Below are 21410 nucleotides of genomic sequence, written 5' to 3' on the forward strand. Positions count from 1 at the left end.
TGCGGTCTGTCACGATGAGTTTTCTGCTGCCCAAGCTGACCTGTAAGAGGGAGGTGGATCAGGCGATAAAAAGCGTGGCGGAGAAGGTTTTGGTTCTCCGGTTTGGAAGAGATAACGATGCTGTTTGTCTGCAGCTCGACGATATTGTAAGAGCGTTTTTTCCCCCTTTTTTTAATAAATAAACTCTACGGGTATACCTGTTGTGCACAAGAGAACGTGGTGTTGCTTGTGGATAAGATGGGGCCTTATGAAGATGGTGTTTGCATGCTGACAATTAAATGTAAAATGCAATAATCCCATAAACCATTTGAAAGTTAAGCAGATGTTTATGTTATCGTAGTGGGCGTACAAAGCGTTTGAAGTAGAAAATGTGATATTTTAGCCCTGCTTTAACTGATAAGGTGTAATGGAAATTGGCTTTATAAAGCTTTCCACCTTTTTTCCTCGTGTCTTAATCCATTTGTCACCTTTCTCACTCTTTTCAGCTTGCAAAGACAGCTCATGACCTAAGTAAAATGGCAGTCATCTACCTGGTGGATGTGAACAACGTTCCCGTGTACACTCAGTATTTTGACATCAGTTATATTCCTTCTACTGTATTTTTCTTCAATGGACAGCATATGAAGGTTGATTATGGGTATGTCATCCTACCTGACATTGTCTGTTATGTCTGTAATAACCAACAGTCTCTCTCTGGGTTACCTAGTTTACAAGACATAATGTTTGGAAACTGTTCTTGACAACATCTGCTTTAGATAACTGTGAGAAAAGGCAGAAGGACATAAAAGTATTTTGAAATACGCTGTAATTCAATAAGTATGTGTCAGTTGTGAAATTTATCTGACTGCAAGAAATAGCATGGGTAAAATCTTAGACACAATGTTGCACCTTTTTGGATTTCCTAGGATGTCATGTCACAGTATATTCCTGATTTGGCTCTGACATTAAACAAAAAGACACTGTGGGTTTCTTTCAGAATGACCAAGTCAGAATCCTTAATTTCATTATACAGCTTTTCTTACCTTCAAGTGTTTTTGCTTTGAACACTTTAACGTTATAATTCTGCCTTTATCTTATGCTTATCTTTAGGTCTCCAGATCACACCAAATTTGTAGGAAGCTTCAAAACAAAGCAAGACTTTATAGATCTGATTGAAGTGATTTACCGTGGAGCAATGCGTGGAAAGCTCATTGTAAGAAGTCCTATTGATCCCAATAACATTCCTAAATATGACCTTCTCTACCAAGGAATTTAATGGGCTGGCCTGAGATAAAGAATTGTGAAACTGGCAGATACTCTAGATAATTTTTCGAGCATTTTTAGCAACTGCTGACACTGTGGGACATTTCAAGCATTTGCATTGAAGGATCATATTGGTCTCCTTCTGAAGACAGATGTTCTGTCACCTAATGCTTCTCTCGTAAATAAAGCTACGTGCTCAACATGTAGAATGCATGTAAGTGGCTATTCTTTGTGTTGCACGCTGACTGGCAGCTATAGAACAGACATGTTGCATGCATCCACAATGACAGCATCTCCAGTGCCATTTTCTTGAAGGAACTAAACAGTGTATTCTAATAATAGTTTATTTACTACAACTTTCATTCAAATGTAATATCAGCCCACCTAGCTTAATTTAAAAAGCCATAGTTGCTATTGGAAGTGTTTACCTGACTGTTCATGTTTCCATCCATTACTGAATAACGGGGTGGAAACTTTTTCAAATGTTAGCAGACATGACTAAAATCGCAAATAGGTATAAATATGAAAGGGAATTTGACTCCATTCTCTGTAACCAATGTTACTGTTTTACTGTTCAGTCATTTTTTTGACTGAGATAGGAACTGACGCTGTAGGAAAAGCTTTTATCATCCTTCAGAGTTCTTTTGCAGACATGGATCACTTTCAGTTCCCACAAGATTTAACTTAAAATTCAGCGTAGCTGTTTCCTTTACATGTACTTTTAAGGCTATTTGAACTTTTGCTTGCATAAATCACAAACCTTGAGTATGGACATTTAAAAACTCTTTCCCATTTAGTTCTAAATTAAAATGAGTGAGACAAAATAGTGTCATTCTCTTGCATCAGTTTGACAATTGAAGGTTGCTAGAGTGTTTTATGTCCACAGCAACTGCATGTAGTCTCACTGACTTAGTTGGATTTAAAATTAAAATTACTTTAGGTCACTATCATTCTTGTGGTATATCATCTTTGAATGGAGGGAGGATAGTAGGATGTAGTTCCCTAGAGTATCATTCAACTTACGAGTGAACATTTCAAGGAGGAAGGTGGATCTTCCAGCTCTGGAAAGATTTTTAAACACTGTATAACATACAGTGAGAAGTAATCTTGTTGTAGGCAATAGGATAATTCAGAGTGCTAGTTCCTTTGCATGCCTTATATATTCCAGAATTGTACTTTTACTGAAAGCTATGTACTTAAGAAATCAGTTTTGCTGATAGTTTCATCTAATTATAGAGCTAAAACTGCAGAAAGTTTATTTAAAAGAAGATACAGATAAGAGTTGATATATCTTAACATCTTTATTTTGTGCAACTTGCAGTTTCACAGATAGCTAAAGGAATGTGACCTAGAACTTTCAACAAGGCACTTTTTTTCTAATTGTTAACTTGTATGTTTCTCAAAAACAAACTAGCTTCAAATTTACAACTCAAAGTCTCTCCACTGCCAAGGGCCTTAGGTGCAGGGGTGGTTATGGAAGGAAGAGACCACTATCAAAACCAAATCAGTATACCTTTATTTATTGTCTCTCTTCTTACTTGTGCTGCTTCTGGTTGCAATAGGTGAACGTGTAAAGGCTGTTGTGGTCTTAGCTTTCGGTGTGCTCTTCAGGTACTTAAAGACAGCGTGCATGCAGTAGGAAGGTGCTAAGCTGTACTTTTCAGTTCCAGCAGAGACAGTAGGACAATTCACTTTCATGAGGGACCCCACAGCTTTATCCGGAGGCTTACTGTTCGATACCCATTCATGGCAGTGTTCCAGTATCCATTCTTGTATTTGTGGATCGCTTCCAGTCTGATGCTGTATGTTGTGCATGGAGTCAATGAATGCCACAGAGTACACTTTATTCATGACTTCCAATTTTCTCTGCACGAGCAGGTCAATGAACACCAAGCCACCGTAACCATGGGCAATGAAGGCCACGTTCTTGGCTGCACTCCTTGAAATGAAGTGGTCCCATACATACATGGTGTGCTCCTCAGGGCTGCTGCTGCACCGCTTGGGGATCCACTGGCAGGGCTGCGTAGAAGTTAGTGATTCGTCTCTGGCAGATAAACTTAGCTTCTCCCTCTCCATCTTCACGTCAACAAGGTTGTCATTGGGATTCAGTACAATCACTCCTCCATGGCTCTGGAGGGCCATTTTGATGAATGGTATTTGAGTACCATGGTTCAGGCCCTCCCTGATGATTGTCTTTTGCCCCCACTGTCCAGCATGAAAAACTCCACGGTCCTGAAGAAGGACAATTATGCTAGTGGAACTTGTTAGTGCTTTCTCACTCATAAAAAAGAAACTTCTTGGTTCATCCTCTGTAGCATCAGTAGGAATATAAACTTTCTGCAGTGTGCAGACTCTTTCTAGGAGCTCATAAACATATTGGGTAATCAGATGTCCCAAGACTTGATAGCGTTCATGATTCCTCTCATGCGAATTCTTGTAATAATTGAAAACAAAGGACTCATTTGTGTCCAGATGCCTCAGTTCCCCTTTTATATTGAAGTCATACTTCAGTTGCTCTTGATACTCTGAACGCTCTACTAGTTTCTGCAATCTTAGTTCATGCTCTGTTTTTAACCACTGCAAATTAAGAGGGCTATGTCAATGTAAGGATAGAGCTCTATACAACAGTTAAAGAAGATCTGTTGTAATTCACATTTAAAAGCAGTTGCATACCAAGCATTCATTACTTACAGTAGTCTGTAGTAAACCAACTGCTTGTAAAGCCTCTTACAGATTCCATTTGCTTAATTTCAACAGCAGTACATTGATGTTAATCTCTCTGGTTATTAGTTCATCTTCGTAAGCATTTGCCACGTGGAAATTACGGAATCAATGACAGAATAAAATGGCCACCGTGACCCAGGAACAAGGAGAGGATAAAGTCCATACAGCAGTTTTTCATGAAATTATACTATGGCCTCTGGTTTCAACTAAAGTAATTTTTCAATTCATGTGACTGATCAACAGATAAGAATTATACCAGGAAGAAGTTTGCATACAACTGAATATTCTAACTTATCATAACCTTCTATTTTCCCAATAACTCTTCAGGTCTCTTCAATCTACTACTGACTGTCATTGCACATGTAAAATGGTGAACATGAAGTTACCTTTGGTGTGGTTAGACTCCTACAGAATTTTTTGTCTAGCAGCAGAGATTTGCTAGCATTCAATTCCCATAAATAAAAGCATTTTTAAACTGTGTTTATCATTTAACACACTGGTGGAATTTTGGCAAATGGTTTATATGAAGTTACATTTGGCAAATACATCAGTACAAGACAATATCTTTCAGTTTTTCTTGAACTATCAGGATCACTGAGAATGCAATAAATCACATGGATTATGTTAAAACTACAACATTTGGTATTGGTGATTACTAGGACAGAAAGTGATCTGAAAACTTTTGTGTAAATGGCTTGAGTTGGAGCTCAACTCCTTTACAGAATGCAAGTTTCCTTCGGTAAGCTGCTTAGCACATTGAAAATTAGCTCTTACGTTTCCAAATTAAAAAAAGCGCACTTCTTCACAAAACAGCATATACATTTTCTCTTTAAGTCATCTCCATAAGGGTTAGCGATGTTAAGCCATCCCTTTAGGGGTATTTCTGTTTTCTAGTTAATAGAGAATAAGCTAGAAAATGCTACTAACCCCTTTGTTATATATATTTGTTATAATAAAGACACTTAGGAAAGGATAAAAAGTGGATTCTATGATATATAAACTATACCATATGAATAAATAAATGTGATTATACATATTTATATGACATCATATATAAAAATCATATTTAGTAAGGACATATGAATGTTGTTTTCCCTATAAAATGAAGTGTAAGAAAAATGCATGTGGTTTAAGGAAATATGTCTGTGGGGAAGGGTGAAGCACAGAGAAAACATCCTAAAACAGGTAGGAATTGGTAAATGCAGTTTCCTCACAGGCTGTCATGCTGTCCAACACTTCTCCCTCTGTTTCTCTCCTCCTCTGTAAGAGGTTGTAGAGCATGTTTTTCCAGTACACTACAAATACCTAGTTACTACACTCTTACTTCAAGCTACTCTTGACAGCAATGTTTTTCCAGTTCCAAAACAAACAAAAACATATGGTGCCAAAGTAAGCCCTGTGTATGTAACACTGGGCACCTACTTAAATCTCTGTTTTACAGGGTATTGTAAAAGCTTTCTGAAGATCTCTTCTGAAGAAGAAGCAAGTACACAAAAATACACGTTTACATCAAGTGTAGGTATGACTTGCCTTCCTCAGATTGCATTCAAGGTGTGAACTGAAATGTTATGAAGCAATTAGTAGCATCAATAACTAGGTTATTGATTAAGATCATTCATTTGATGAACACCACCTTAGAACATAACCTTAGTATTAGTCCAGAGAAAACATTTTATTTTTGTAATATCATAAATAGAGTTAAGCCATAGGGGTTATTTATTGTTTTAGTTGTAGTTGCAAAATGAATTTCTTTTTACTAAATTTACATTCTAAATCAGTTTTGACTTCTGCTTGTTTCATTGTTTATATATAAACATAATATTAAAGGATGTGTATTCTAGCAGCCTTCATAATTACTGTTTTGATTTTAAACAATAATGTTGGGTAAGAAAAAATAAGAACACTGTCTTGCTGCTCAGACTGTAAGATGGTTCACCCTTTGGTTAGTATTTGTACAGCATTTGGCATATTATAAATGCTACTAGAGTATAAATCATAGAAGTATTACAAAGTTTGCTATTTTAAAAGTTTATTGTAGCAAAACCCAGCACTACCTACCGAGAGTTCTCCTGTAAAATCTGTCATCATCATAGAGCTCTTTTTGACTCTGGGGTTACAAATAATTTCTCCATAACATGAAAGGAAATCCATGTTAGTTCACATTTCCTTACTTTTTATACATTATTCTGGGGTGTACTTATGAAATACATCAGTTTCTGACAATTAAGGCCATCTGAAGTGTTAAGTATTTCAGGTGTTTCCAGGTTACTAGTTAACATCTCCTGTTTTACACCTGAGCATAAATTAAAGCTAAATCTCCTTGATGTGAAAGTAAACAAGTGTCAAAACTAGTTTTTTTTTTTCACAGCTTCCCATTACTTGATATAAATCATTAATAACAAGAAGAAACAGCTGCTATTATTTTAAAAAATCACGGTGAAGTTACAATTCTGAAGATACGCTAAAAAAAAAAAAAAGGAAAAAAGTTTTTATTGTAAAGGGATTTCTGAAGACATCAGCTGAGGTTGTTACGCTGCTGGGTGCTGATCTTGGTGGTGTTCAGCTGTGCTCGGCTGCAGAATGTCTTTGGCTTTAGCACTGAGGTAGGGAAGCGGTTGTGGTGGCTCCTGCAGCAGTGTGTATGACACGGGGAGGGGGGGTGCGGATTGAAGGGCATTACGGTAACAATCCATCTTCAGGATTCAGACTAAAATGGAGATGTAAGTGTAAGTAGTAAAACTAAATACAATTTAATCTTGGTTTTGTTTGGTTGGATGTTACTTAAAAAAAAAAACCGGAATCTTTTATAGTACTTCCACAAATGTTAGCGTTGTCTCTTCCTTCAACGTTTGTCAGCACGTGCTTCAATTGTTTTACTGAATTCAGATCTACTGATTTTACTACGACTCATCGGTTCGTCAGATGGAGGCTAATTTGTGTAACCACGCAGCTGTCACTTGCTCTACGTCATTTATACTATTTTTTTATTATTATTATTATTATTCCCCTTAGCAATAGGCTCTAACCCAGAAAGTTAAAGCCCAGAGAGGTCGCCGATACCGTTGCGAGCGAGCGCGGCCGGCTGAGAGGGAAAAGCGGCGGGGAGGCGGCAAACTGAGGGAAAAGGGGGGGAAGGGGAAGGGGCGGCCACTGCGGGGCGGTTCTCCCAGGTCGGGCGGGGCCATGCCCGGAAGCAGCCGGGGGAGCTGCGCAGGCGGCGCCGGGGCCTGGGTGAGCAAGAACGAGAGCGGTGGGTGCTGCGGGAGCTACCCGATGGGGTCCTCGGCACCAGCTGCCCGTCCCCTGCGGCGGGGAGGGGGCTGCGGCTGCCCGAGCCCTTGAACCGCTGCCGGGGGAGGGAGGATCAAAGGGGAAGGGAGGCGGGCTGTCTGTGCCACAAAAGCGAAGTTGCCAGGGGTTGTGAGGCTGAGGAGAGAGCGCAGTAAATGCCGTCGACCCCTTGTGGCAGCCCTTTGCGCTCGTACCAGGGGAACGGGGAATGGGGGCACGGGGAGCGGCCCCGCTGGCCCCGGGTGGGGGCTCCGCGTTCACCCCGAGCTGTCAGCGGGTCCCCTCCTGGCCGGCCTGCTCGCCTGGCCTGACAGCAGGGCTCCGACTTGGAGAAACCGCTGGCGAAATGGCCCTACCTAGGTTTAAGGGGTGTTATAGGCTTTTTGAGGGTCTTGGGTTTGAAGGTCTTAGGATGCCTCTTTGACGCGTGTAGAGTATGTACAAAGAGAATAAACCCCTTGGAGTGCTGGAAGTTTGAAGCTGTGTTCTTTCCCAAGGAAGGCTTTGATCTGTTAACAGAAATGCTGGGGTTTTATTTTTGTTTTTATCAGAGCTGTTGTAGCATTACAGATGTCTTTCTGTGACGCCTTTTCACTTTATAATCAAAGCCTGAATTATTCTCTTGCAAGGAGGTAACTAATAAGTGAATTTAAGCAGTAAATGTATTCACTAAAGACAAATCCTAGAGAAAATTTTGTTAACTCATCTGTTCACGCTTACAATCCAGAGCCCTCCTCAAGCATATGTCTCTTTTGTATTGTGGCTGTCAATTTCTTTGTGCTGACTTCCTTAGAAAGGAATTTTTTGTTTTTGCTTAGTACCTACTACTGTGATCTTAATTCTCTCTGAAAAAATAAAATGCAGTCTGCTAAGCTTATTTTGTGTACTTCTTTCAGAAAAAAATCATGGATGGAAGAACATCGTCGTCAAGTCAAGCCAGTGTAAGTTGTCTTACAATTTACAGCACGTTGCTTTCAGCCTATGGCTATCCTAGCATGTCCTGATGTGTTTGTGTAACCAAATTCATTCACCAGTGGTCCTGCTTTCACTTCTCTGGAACTGCTTTCCTGAGAACCAGTTTAGGTAGTGGTCCTCAAAGCTAATGTCTGCTGCTGAACACACTACTACATGAAAGGGTTAACATCCAACTTATATAAACACACTTACCATAAACACACTTTTCAGGGCAATGTTAAGACCCAAGTAACATCTAAAATATTAAGAATAATGCTTAAGTAAGAGGAGGACCTGCGTAACTACATAATACTTGGTTTTCTGCAGAGATGTGTTCAGAGACGCTGTACGCTAGTGTTTTCTAAAATATCTATGTTAATAGTGGTTTCTAGTAATGGCAGCATTCATGCAAACAAATTGTAGGCACAGCAGCTGGTTTGATTGGATAAGGTCTGTCTGGCGGCTTGGAAATGAAGCCCTTTCCAGTGCCTTGTTTACACATGATCTCTGACCCTTGCTCCTACTGCTCTGAACCTCCTGAAAAGTACTGCTGGTTGAGATGGGGAATCTGCTAAATGCATATGCGCATGTATATATTGATTCAGCCCCTTTCTCATAGAGGAAAGCTGATGTAACTTGCATACATTGCACTTGCCATAAATTCAAACCTGTGTTGGTTACCTGTTCACTTTGTGCTTGTTCCAGAAGTTATTTGTGGCCATGACTAACCAAGATCTTAACAAGTGCAAACATTGTCAAAATAATGTACAGTGAGGTGGAAATGTTGCTGATGAACATATCTTATGCTTTTTATCCCTTTTTGTCTGTCCATCTGTCTTTTTCTGTTTTCTGAGTCTGACTTAACCTGTTCTCAGTGTTGTTTTATTACAGAGGTCATCTGAACCTCAGTAACATGAAATGTGTATTAAAACTTTATTCAGTTATGTGCTGTCACAAAGCTTATAACCTGTTGCCTGACTGGTGGTTTCTGTGGCATTCTGAAGTAAGGAATTTGTACCTGGCCACTGATACACAGGTTGGAGGAGGAGAAGTTTGTAAACCATTTCTCCAAATAAACAACCCCCCTAACCGTAGACATTCTTGAATATGAAAATATCTTTTCCAGTCTTTAAAAATTAATTGAAGAGTAAGGGAGATACTTTTATTAGAAGTTGATGCCTGTGTATTACACTTATGTCCTTTATAATTTGAGGAATCTGGTATTGTATTTGACTGTCAGAAACAGGTTGAGGTACAGCATAGAAATTCAGGCCTAAAAGTTCACTAAAAATACACATATATTTTGTGTTTCAAAGAAGTTATAGAGAAAAATAAGAGCGCTTTCAGTTCAAATTACAGAATATCTCATTGGTGATACCATGCACCTCAGTTACGATCTGAAAGACTACATATGGAGCTGATGAATGCAGATTCTGTTAATTAAGTTTAGCCTCATTCTTCTAGAGTCCTTACTTGTAATTTCATGTTGCAAGATAGGACATCTGGCATCCATCAAACTCAATTCATAAATACATTTTGCAGTAGCCATCATATGGAGTAGCTTCAACTTTTTCTTGGCTGACATACTTGATTGTGTGAAAGATATCAGCGCTACGTTCCATTGCTGATGCATATGAATCTGGGCATATTTGCAGTAGTAAGGTTTTACATCTCAGGATACCTGGAGAAATGTCAAGGCTTCCATTCTTGTGTTTAGCTGAGATTATTTAATGGGTTTAATTAACTTGATAGAAAATGTAACCCTTTCCTTGTCTTGATGAACTTGTAGAAATTCAGTTTATTTTTGTTTTGAATGCCAATAAATTATTTCCTACATACTTTTTTTTTTTTGAATTGGCAAACTGCTAAGAATTAATAATTGCTTTATCTTCAGTACTTACATTTGAAATACTAGTTTCATTTTTGCAGAGGTTGGGAATGACAACAGCTGATAGTATTTTGAGTACTGCTGCTAAATAATCATACTAAAGCACTGATACTATTACAAGATATAAATGCTCTTTTTTTGAGAGTGAGCAAACCTCATATGGTTCAGTTATCCTGTTTTCTTTTTATTGTTCTTTAAACTGATATGTGAGCGTTAATCTATAGTGTAAGTAAATTAGAGGGCAGCAAGAAAACTGAGTACCAGTAGATTGGTTTTCACTTCTTGGGCATGTAGTTGAGGTTGTTGTAAAGTTAATGAAATATGAGGAGTTTTCCTGTGTTTTTTTTAAGACATTTCATCTGTTAAAACTAGCTCCTCATGTGGTATGACATGATTTATGATCAAGCATCAATGAGAACGCATTGTCCAAGTCAAAGGTCAGTGCTTTACTTGCAACTTTATTTTGTCTCATGGTTACAAGAACTTTGTACCTGGCAATATGTCAGCTCATAGCACCAGCGGATAATTGTTTTATCATGTGTGTAACATCCTCTATTTTCAGTTTCATATACCAAAGAAGAAACCAAACACCAAGTCAGAGGATGTCCAAGTTCAGTCCCCTTTGACAAGGCTCCCAGGCTCCCACCATTGGGACTACCCTTTAAAAGAGGTAAAGAGAAGTTCTTCAGAGCATAAAGTATGTAGGAAAGTTGCATGGGCATTTTGTTCTGGTTCGGAGGCTGGATTGTTTTTTTTTTTTTTTAGTACTGAGTGCTTCCTTCTACCTGTGTGACCAGTACCTGACCCAGATTAACTAGGAAAGTCAAGTGTGTAGGTCTGGAATGTGTCTGTAAGCATACAGCTACAGAAATTGAAGTCTGTGCTGTGTTACCAGCCTAAATCATAAAAAAGCAGAGTTGGTCCTCAGATGTGGTTGACAGAAGGTTTCCATTTTGTTAGAGCCAATATCAAGTCCTGAAGCAACCTCTTACACCATGAGTTTAAAGGCGAGTATATGTACATGGTTTTTGTCATTTCATTGTTTTCTGATTTGGGTTACTTATCCAAACTGTTTTTATTATGCTATGGAAGTCACTTTTACATTCAGTTTTCAGTTGGTTGTTATTTGTATCTAAGAGCTGAAATACAGTATGACTTCTCGTAGAATTTTAGGTCTTAATGCAGAAAGAACTAATTTCCACATTAAGACCGTAAATGGCATTACCATAAATGATTGTCTTGATTATCTTGGTCAGGCATAGAAGCAAACAAGTACAAAATCTGTTTGAAATTCACTAAGTTTTTTATAAATGCCATACTTAGGAAATGTGTTTTGCTGCTCTTGACTCCTTCAACTCAGGACATTGAGAGTTCATTGCCAGTTTTATTGCTTTCAGAACCATGTGGCTAGACAAATCAGTTCCTCTACAGAGAAGTTGTAAAAACCTGGTAAAGAATGTTGGGAGTTCTAGTAACTTACAGGAGTGCTGGTAATGTGACCCAGTTCTCATGGTAGGCCCCGTTATGTTCTGTACTGATAAAGCAAGCAGAGCATGCAGTTGTAGTAGGGCTTTGAAGCAGGAAGTCGTACCCTGGAGTTACAAGCAGCAGCGTCTTAGGCAGAGCCAGATAGCACCAGTATAGAATTCTTCCTGTCTTTCTCTCTGCTTCTACAAAAACAGTGATTGGACTGGGTGAATTGAAAAATCATTTATTTCCTGTATACTGTCTTATTTCTTGTTTTTCTTACCTGTCTACATATTTCAGATTTTTCCATGCAGTAGAGGTCTTCATATGCTGTAAATGAGTCTTTTTATATTCTCTTTAAAAACAGAGAACTCATGAGATACCGTAATTAAATCATTTTTCTATACACAGGACCAAACATCTATCCAAGCTGTATTTAGCATTAACAGTTGGCTCAACGTCATTAGAAAAAATGTCGTGTAGCTGTCATTGATTTTGAGCATATAGGTTTCTCACATGCTCACCTCAGAGCACTGATTAGTGAGCTACATGATGTTTGGAGGCAGAAGGAGGGAAAAGCACCTTCTTGCTTCCAGTTGTTGTAAAACGGAGTTTTTTTTTTCCATTACAGTCAGTTTGCTAAGGAAAAAGTACGATTTGGTACTCATCTTTGAGAATTCTCTAAGGCATGCAAAATATGTGTGGGCATGAATCTTTCACACCACACTCAAACAGAAATGAAGATAACTTGGTCTGCTTTAAGCCTGACTGGCATCATTTTCAAACCTCAGTTTGGTTTATCTTTTTATATGAAAAATATGAGGATAGAGTAGAGAGTTTTCTGGAACTGCAGAAATGAGTGTGTTGTGGGGCTTCATTGATTTAATTTGGAATTATAAATACATTCTGGTAAGGCAAGATGACCTGGGGAAGGGCAGGTCTTGTGTTTGCCACACTGTGCAAATACCAGACCTTCACCTAATTCCTGATCAGAATTATGCATCTGTGAGTGGAATGTCACTTGGTTAAATTCACAGAGTTTAAATATTGGTTATCTCGCTTAACTGCGACTATGTGGAACAAGCTTAATATTTCTTTTTGGGATAGTGCTCCTTTAAATAGGGAAGTAATTGAATTGTCCTGTATTAATTCTGGAGGAAAAAAGAGCAAGTTCCCAGCAAGATCGGGCAATACACAAATTCTTTATAGTAAATAAATTCATATGTTACAAAGTTGCTGTATGTGTTCTTTGCATCTCTGCTCTATCTGATCAGTTGACTTGTTTCAATGTCTGGCATTGTTCATTTTTCAGGCGTAATGTCCGTTATGACACTTGGGTCTGTTAGAACTTTCCAACTTTGTTTTATTTCAGTGGAGATTAAGTGCCAGCAACAGAGGGACTTATGCAAAAGGAAAAAGGCAAAGGGACTGTGACAGATGCAGCTCTAATGATGAAGAATCCATTGGGTAAGAAGCCATTTCAAAATTAGTTATTCTGTTTGTATTTTCTGAAATTCATAATCTTCCTTGAATACAGGTATTTTTGGTCTCTAGTTAATTGGGTCATGTGGAGATGGTTTTCAGGCTGGTAGCCCATCTTCAGAGAATATAATGTTTCAGTGACTTAATGACACTGAATTATGAAGCAACAATACTTTTTTTTTGCTTCAGCACAAGGCTGCAACATCAGAATGAGAATGGAACACTGACTGGAATTACGGTTTGTTGACCTGCTTACAGTCTTGAAAGGTGTCCAAGAAAACTCTGAAGCTTTACAGTCACTGTAGACAAATGGAAATGAAAATTGAGAAATAGATTCACTGACAGTAGCTAGGAAGCATAGTGAGTTCATGAAAGAGTTAATTTTATTTATCTTAATGAAGCAACTATTGTTCCATAAATCATGGAAATAATTGCATGATTTTTGCCCCATTCTCTGCCCTGTTTTCTGACTGGAATTTAACTTGGTCATAAATGATTTATTGTCAGGAGAGGCTGTTAGAAACAAAGATCACGAGAATGAGAATGCATAGTGACAGTAGGTGTTTTGTCACACTCGTATTTACTCTGAAACCAGGAAATAAGTCTTAAAGACAAACTCTTAGCTCCTCTCTTTTTTTTTTTTTTAAGTATAATCTTAATTAATGGTAGCTAATACCAAATACTTAGGGAGGCATATTTCATCTAAAGTGTTGCCTAAGCATTGTTACTGCCACTTTTTTTAGTCAGAAGTGACTAAATGAATGTGTTAGCACAAACCCACATTTGCTCATGGTTTAATTAAAGTTCTGGATTACAAAATGTAGTAACTTATTGCTTCTGTCCCTCCTGCTGAGTGGAAGGACCATGATGGTTGAAAGTGGTCATAAAACATGGCTGCTTACATTTGAATATCTGCTCAGGGCCTTGTGGAAAGTGACTCTGAGGCGAGTTGTTTGTGATCTCTGGACAGGCTGTCAAGGCATGTTAGTTCCGTAGTCCCTCTCATACCATGGTGATCTCTTATATGTTCTCATGATTGTGTCAAAAACAGATTAGGACGGTTTGTTAAATACATATAGTCCAATTAGTGTTTTTGCAGAAAGCTAGGCATGATATTTATTGGTCAATTGATGTTTTTTATCCCACTTATGAAGCTTTTTTATTGTTGAGGAAGGGGATGACATTGTTCCAGGGGTAACTGTCACTGACTGGAAACAAAGCTTAGGGACATCCACTTACCTCAGCTGTATTACTCCTGTATTCTCTAAGAGGGAAATAAAAACCAAACAAAATCCAACAACAACAAAATAGTTGTTTTGAAATTCAAGCTTCTAGTCGTGGTCTGTTAATTTTTTTTCAGGGGGAAGGTGGGAGAAATACTTAAGATGTGATTCTTTCAGCTCAGAATTTTAAGCATTAATTGCAATACGTCACAACTGAATCGAGTACTACCCTGAGACAGTCATTACACAGTGCTTCCCCTTGCCCTGATGCACACATCCAGGTGGTAATAACTTCCTGGTCCAGCAAAGTGGTGAGGCTAGCTGGGATGTTTGCCATTAAAACATTGACTTGTAATGAATTGATGAAAGGGCAAGGTCTTGGAGTAGGAAGATGAGGACAACATAAAGAGGTCTTCTATTCCATGTGGTATCATCAATGAATGTGACAATGAGAGTTTCCCAATATTGATTGTGCATCATTTTATTCATTTGGGCTTTGAAGAGCCAAGAACCATCTGGGCTGTGTACATACTGCAAAAACGTAGTTGAATATATAGCAAGTCTATCAGTGGCCTTATTCTGTGAGCCCAGGATAAGTATTCAGCTATTACATGACCTGAGAGGGGACCCTGGCATGGCACATGGGATCTCACTATTAAAATAATTATTTTTACAAAATTTGGGTTTACTGGTAGAAGAATACAGGCATTGAAGATGGTTGTGTAAGCCATAATTAATTTACTCCAAGAGAAGTCAGTAGCTTCTAGGTCTGGTTTTGATCACACTGTAATATAAATTTGAACAAATGGGAGCCAAGGGTTGTGACACTGATTTGTACCCAAATACAGTCATTGAGAAAGGAGCTGCATCTAGGAGGTCTGATTCTCGTGTGCAGTAGAGGTCAGCCATTTTCTGCCAATTGATATGAATTATTTCGGTCCTGCACTTTGTAAGTTAGCATAATACTTCTGCCCGTGAAGTGATTTAAGACTCAAGAGGAGCAGCTAACAGCATTTTTCACATTGCATATTTCTTTCTTTTCCACCCCTACGATTTTAAGTATGTTTTCATTACCTTTAATAGCGTGTGGAAGTGGAGAAGAGGGCATAAATAAGGTGGGTGTTTGCCGTAGAAACAAAAATACTGTTTTGGTTTTCCTTCACCAAGATGCCTCCAGTCTTAGTGTTGTGCAGGTTGCTTTCTGTCAGCAGGAATTGGTTTTGGTGCATACTTTGCTTGCTTTTTTCCTGCTTTGCATCAGGTTTTTTTTTTGGAATTTCTTTTGCATGACTTGCTCGCTACACTCTGTGGACAATTTAACAGGTGATTTAGGTATCTGTGTCCCAGTCCTCATAGCAGAGATGCATTTTGGCATAAATGTAGGTGTTTTTCTTGCATTTCTTTTACGCTTACTCTTCGTTACATGATTTTTCAAGAAATACCACCAGGTGCCAGGTTCCCTTTTAAAAAGGGAAGCCATTGAGAGCTGCAAGCACTGTACAGCTCTGAAGATAGGTCATAACAGATAGTTCATGTGAATATCTTCAGTCAGAAACTGATTCCATGTAGGAAGTGATGCCTTAGTTTGATGCTGTCACCTTTACAGATAGCCAAATATATACCTTTTTCTTCCATGTTATTTGTTGGAGGCTTTTTTCCTTACCAGGCAGGTTTCCGGTGCAAAGGTAGTTGCCTAGATGAGTGTATACTTCAAATTGTAAGATCATTTTTGAGAAGATATTTTTACTAAAATATATAAAGCCCATTTAAATCAAGGGAGTGGCAAACATTGCTAATTCAGTTCTTAATCACTAAACCAAATTGCTAAGGGACCTGGAGCCTGTGAGGATCTAACCTGATAGAAATATGAGTAAAGGATGTCAGATTTAAGCTTCCAAGATAGCAGAACAAGTTATAGGTAATGAAGTCCAGTTGCACTGGAAATTCTTCTCACTGCTTTACCTCCTGCTGTAGGTTTTCTTTTGTCATTATGATATTGTTGAAGTCCTTAGGGGTTGGAATCTTTTCAGTTATCTTTATAGGTCCTGATCATACAATTAAACCGAAGACTCTGTGACCATGTATGTTCCCACTGGACTAATTATCTTGTGAACTCAGGCTAAATTTAGTAAAATTTAATTATGGCATCTTAGACAAATAGAAAGAAAAGATTTATTAAGAAAAGAAACTGTTATTTATACAAGGTGAAACAATGAAACCTGAACAAAAAAAATAGTTCTGCCAAATAGTCTGTTAGTATTACTCTAGTCAGGAGGATGGAAGCTTCCATACAATAACTTATTTATGTTGTCTCATGGTGCTCTACTGTAATGATTTTTAAAACCCTTTTAACCCTTTTGCAAAAGCCATCTTCTATAACTGTTGTATTTGAAGGAAGGACACTGTTTAGGTACTTCGAGGTTTGATTTTTAGTTTCAAGTTGTCCTGGAGGAAGAAAGAAGGTATCTGGCTTAGTCTTCCAGTGTTTCATCTCTTCTGAGACCCCCCAAAAGATGAGATGTCTTTTCGCTGCAGCTGTGTAGTAACTGGACCTCTAAAGTAGTTTAAGTCCTCCTTATCTTTAAGGAGGAGGTTAAAACCCAAGGATAAATCTCTAGTTTCAGACGATGAATCTGCATGAGTTACTTGATGACTTCTATCCCTGTAATTAACTACTTTAGAAGCTGTGAATATTATTAACAGATTAATAGGTTCTTGTGTGGCTCAATTCTTAGTTTTACCAGATTTCTTACATGGGTGTGTTTCCTCACATCCATTATTTCTAGAATACCTTACAGTTGGACAATCAAATTATGTGTAGGTCTGGTCGCTATAAACACTTCCAGCATAGTAAACTAGGGATAACGTATCAACTCGGAGCATCTGAGAAGCCCAGAAATAAAACTAGAACTTCTGACTTCCCATAGAAGATAAGTCTCTTGCTTCCTGTGCTAAATCAAGACTACTTTGCAGGCTCAGTATGTGTTTAATAAAACTCAGTTCTCTGGATCCTTAAAGTACAGAACGAACCTTTTTTTTTGGTCTACAATATTTGAAGCAGATGCTCAGACTCTGCAAAGGGTTCTTAAAAGTAGTCACGGGGTATATGCAAATGTGGATAAAACAGCAAATGCCTCCCTGCCTTTTGCTGACTCTGCCTAAAGCATTCTGGAGAACTCCTGTGGCTTAGGTCAGTCTTTTGATGAGTCTAGAGACTCTGTACGTGTGACTTCTCATTGCCATCAAAGAGTCCGTCTCTTACTTCAGAACCCCTGGATTGTTTTTCCTGCAGTAATTAGGACTCATCCCTTACAAAACACTTTCCTCCTTTGATACCAAGAACCTGAACAAAGTGCTTTAACTTAGTGCTTTTTTTTAATCCATCAGCTTTTTATTTTTTTGACAAGATTAACAGCAACTAAAATATTGGTGTGTTATCAACACCAGTTTTCAAAAGAAATCCAAAACAAAGCACTTCAAGAGCTACTCTGAAGAAAATCAACTCTATCCCAACCAAAACCAGTACTCTTCTGTTTAGTTTTCCTTTGGAAACTTGTAAGAAAAGCCCAGAGAATGAAGGAAAGTGTCTACACTTCAGCTTAAGTTACTTAGTTTTGATTTGGAACCCTTTAAGTTTACTGTCCGTCATGCAGGACAGTGGACTCCAGAGTGGGGTGCACGCCCCCAGGAGATCTGCAAGACAACCCATTGGTGTGCAGGAAACAAGTAATTTTTGTACCATTAATAAATAAGAAATAAAATGTTTTTATCATTATTAATCCTTTTTTCAGTATTTGTTTATTAACTTATGTATTAGTAGTGTGTTTGTATAATTTATAATTAAATAAACATTGTTTGTGTGATTAAAGTATTTTTACTGATAGGGGTGCATGATCAAAAAAGTCTGGAGACCGCTAGTCTAGGAAATGCATGGCAGAGTTCTTGGAGAAAGCAGATCATTGTGCACACAAACTATGGCATTCAGTGATGCAGAGATTTGATTAAAATTGAAAAGCATTCATAGTGTATATGCAGGTTCTCCCAGTTGTGCAGTGAAACCTTACTGTCTTTTTAAGTTCAGTAAGAAGTTGTGTTAACACAATAAGTTAGCATGTAAAAGAAATCTCAATGTGCAGCAACTTATGCAAGAACACTGTAGAAGGATTTTGAAATATCTTCCCTGTTCACCTGTCACTAGCATAGCAGTTTGAAATTTTCTTAAAGGCTCAAGCATACTTGTTCTTCAAGGCTTTTCACGCAAGCATATGTTTAGTACCCACTACCAAATAACTGAGCTCTTGAGCTGAATGCAGCATGTCACCAGGTCTGCGGTTGTCAACCCTCTGAAGAATAGCAGCTATTTGCTTCAGCTATGTTGCCGTAACATGTAAAAGCTACGTGAACAGTAAAAGTCTTTCTGTAGCTGTGGAAGAAGGATTCCTGCACTAAAGGGTGAGTGACTTAGGTTAGACACACAAGCAAGAAAGGAGTTCTTACCTTGGTAATCTTTTAAAAACCATCATAGTAGCCTGAGCTTCGATGTGCTCTTACAACTGTCCTGGGAAAACAAGTCCAACTCTCACCCGTTTGAAAATGAAATTGGTAATCTAGGATAAATCCTGACGAATCAACTATGGTACATAATGCTTATCAGCTTAAAGAAAGCCGTTCAAGTTACTGGCTTTGATGCAGAACTAATACTTTAGGTCAAGACTTCAGTATCTACCTAGCAGACTCAGAAGTATGGCTACTTGTTTAAAGAATCTTAATAGTGAGTCTTCATTAACTTAGTAATTCATAGTTCACTGTTATTTCTTTAGTGAAATTGAAGAGATGTAATCAGTTGGAGCTTCACAACTGTGAGACTATAATCTTTTTTAATATTTTCTAGCAAGAATTGTATTCTAAATGTTGATAAGGAAGCCAGTCTCTATGGTTCTAAAATAAGATGCCACAATGTGACTGCATGTTTTCATTCCCTGAAAATACCCAATATGCTTTCAGAATAGTTTGTTAGGCCGTGGTGATGCTACTTCTGACATTTTGCAATAAAAAATAGGCACTGAAATTTCCATGTCCCTGTACTGAAAGTTTACCACTTCAGAATCACAGAATGCATGTGTTTAGTCATTGATAACCAGAAGAAGGAACGCTGGAAGGATGGGTTGATCAACAGATTATGTTACGATTCCTCTTCTCCAAAGAGAATTGCTTCGTAAGTTGTCAGGAAAGTAAAGTTAATTCTAATGAAGATATAAATTATGATGCAGGGACAGGAAACTCATGGAAAAGCTGTGTTGAATTCATGTGACTTAACAAGCTCTCAGCACCCTATTATTAATTTATTATTATATGCATGGCAGGCAACCCAAAGTTATCTTGACGAACGTCCTGAGGACGAAAATAGGAAGAAAATACACACAGGCGCAACCTAAAACTGATGCTATTTTTTCTGATGCTGGCAAGCTGAACTCAAATCAACCACCCTCATCATCTGTTGCCAGCCTAAAGATATGGCAAATTTTAAACCCTACTATCCAAAGTCTTTTTCTATCTAAAAGGTATGTTCTCTTTGCCTTGTGTCACTAAACAAAATAATTTTCCTTGCAGTTATTTTTCATGAGTAACTATTCTATATCGTATCACAGCTGTCTTGTTCATGAAATTTGTTCTCATTCTCCTGTCATCTGACTGGGTTGAATTCTGTTGTACCTGGTTCCTGTTGATAATTATCGAGAGAGATGGTACCAGGTGCACTGTAATGGCATTTCTGATCAGATGGTTTATAGGCGGTCCTGTACTGACAAGGCCAATTAATTAATAATTAATAATTAATAAATAAATTATTAAATAATTAATTCAGCCATTAGACTCTCAAAAAAGATATATGTATTTTAAATTCTTGGGAAAAGAAGAGCACATCTGCATTTAACTTCCCTCTTTCTCAGGCAAGGTGTCAAGTATATTTTTCACTGTTCAACAGATTACACGTGAAAATATGAGAACAAGCACAAAGGGGCAGAAGAGAGGCATATCAAGTCCAGTGTCTTTTTTTCCTTAAGCAGTGGTCAGTTGCCGATACCTAGAGAAATGTACGTCTAGAATGAATGCTTTTTTCACTGGTGTTTCTCTCTGAGCTTCTGACGATAAACAGTTTAGGGACTTCCTTTATTGGAGGTTGCATCCAGACTATGGTATTCTTCTGTACCAGACTTCCTCTAAATTGTATTTATAACGATAAATCAGTGCATGTCACCCGTGAGTATTTGCAACAGCCTGTCCCTAATGTAGCCTCCTGATTAAAAATAGATTTGCATCTCAACGCAGGAGGCGATCTGAGTGCTCCCCAGACATCACGCAGTCTGTGCTGGAGTGTGCTTTGTGGATGAATACAGGGAAGCGGAGAATTATGTAGGAGATACCCAAAAGACAACATTGTTTGTAATAGATGTAAAAAAGAACATGACAATACACCATGATCCAGAATAACTCAGAGTGGAAGTGGTAGAATTTAAATCCCGGTTTGAGAAGGAGGAGGGGAGTAAGTCAAAAGCTGTACAACAAGCTGACTGCAGTTGCATTTTGCAAAATAAGTTGTGCTGCTCTTACACATCTGTGGTCCAGTGAACATCTTCATATTTTTGGCTAGCTTATTTTTGCTTATTTGGCTAGCTTATTTTGCAACTCTTACAGTTGCAGATGTTTTTCTGAGCCTCGCTATTTCTATATTGTAGAATCTCCCCTGAAAGTTGAGGAGGGGGAACAAAATCTAATGCTAACTTTTTGCGTATGTGCTACTTTTTATCTGTTGACTAACAGCTTGAGGGAGTTCTGTTTTACTGGAGGCTTCTTGTTCACAGGAAAATCAAGATTGTTTGCTCCATAGTTCAGAGAAATATATACAGATATTGGTTGAAGTGTTTTAGAGTTGCTTTAGAGTTATTAAACAGTACTTAGATTATGTATTAGAGGCAACGTAGTGTGAATAATACTTTGTTAAGGTGAAATTATTTCCCTATCCTTTTCTTTTACAGATTCTTACCTTTATTTTTTGGCTTTATCTGCTTACCTTGGGTTATAAATTTCTTAGTGGGATTTTGTTTTATGTTTCTAGAGGATTGAGAAAAGAGTAATGAAAT

General features: G+C 38.1%; 3 protein-coding genes across 6 annotated transcripts in view; 2 read left to right on the top strand and 1 right to left on the bottom strand.

Annotated features, from left to right (window-relative positions):
- The first annotated feature begins 2 nt into the window (after nucleotides 1-2).
- TXNL4B (thioredoxin like 4B) lies at nucleotides 3-1451 on the top strand. Its single transcript, XM_035540543.2, has 3 exons — nucleotides 3-146; nucleotides 486-637; nucleotides 1090-1451. The coding sequence occupies exons 1-3, from the start codon at nucleotides 15-17 to the stop codon at nucleotides 1253-1255; spliced, it is 450 nt and encodes a 149-aa protein (XP_035396436.1). The 5' UTR covers nucleotides 3-14; the 3' UTR covers nucleotides 1256-1451.
- Nucleotides 1452-1584: 133 nt separating this feature from the next.
- LOC118245037 (putative protein FAM172B) lies at nucleotides 1585-6025 on the bottom strand. The gene has a single exon (XM_050708309.1). The coding sequence runs from the start codon at nucleotides 3523-3525 to the stop codon at nucleotides 2758-2760; it is 768 nt and encodes a 255-aa protein (XP_050564266.1). The 5' UTR covers nucleotides 3526-6025; the 3' UTR covers nucleotides 1585-2757.
- A 1110-nt stretch (nucleotides 6026-7135) lies between these two features.
- Nucleotides 7136-21410, top strand: part of SENP7 (SUMO specific peptidase 7) — a 42430-nt gene continuing 28155 nt past the window's right edge. The window contains exons 1-5 of one of the 4 annotated variants that reach the window (XM_035540426.2): nucleotides 7156-7216; nucleotides 8154-8198; nucleotides 10662-10769; nucleotides 12939-13033; nucleotides 19635-19832. In XM_035540426.2, the coding sequence (XP_035396319.1) occupies nucleotides 8163-8198; nucleotides 10662-10769; nucleotides 12939-13033; nucleotides 19635-19832 (437 nt within the window). In that variant the 5' untranslated portion in view covers nucleotides 7156-7216; nucleotides 8154-8162. Of the gene's footprint in view, nucleotides 7217-8153; nucleotides 8199-10661; nucleotides 10770-12938; nucleotides 13034-19634; nucleotides 19833-21410 lie in introns of all 4 variants that reach the window. The other 3 variants (XM_035540427.2, XM_035540434.2, XM_035540429.2) reach the window with 3 other exon arrangements.

This window comes from Cygnus atratus, chromosome 1 (assembly GCF_013377495.2).
Source record: "Cygnus atratus isolate AKBS03 ecotype Queensland, Australia chromosome 1, CAtr_DNAZoo_HiC_assembly, whole genome shotgun sequence".
NCBI classification, from domain to species: domain Eukaryota; kingdom Metazoa; phylum Chordata; class Aves; order Anseriformes; family Anatidae; genus Cygnus; species Cygnus atratus.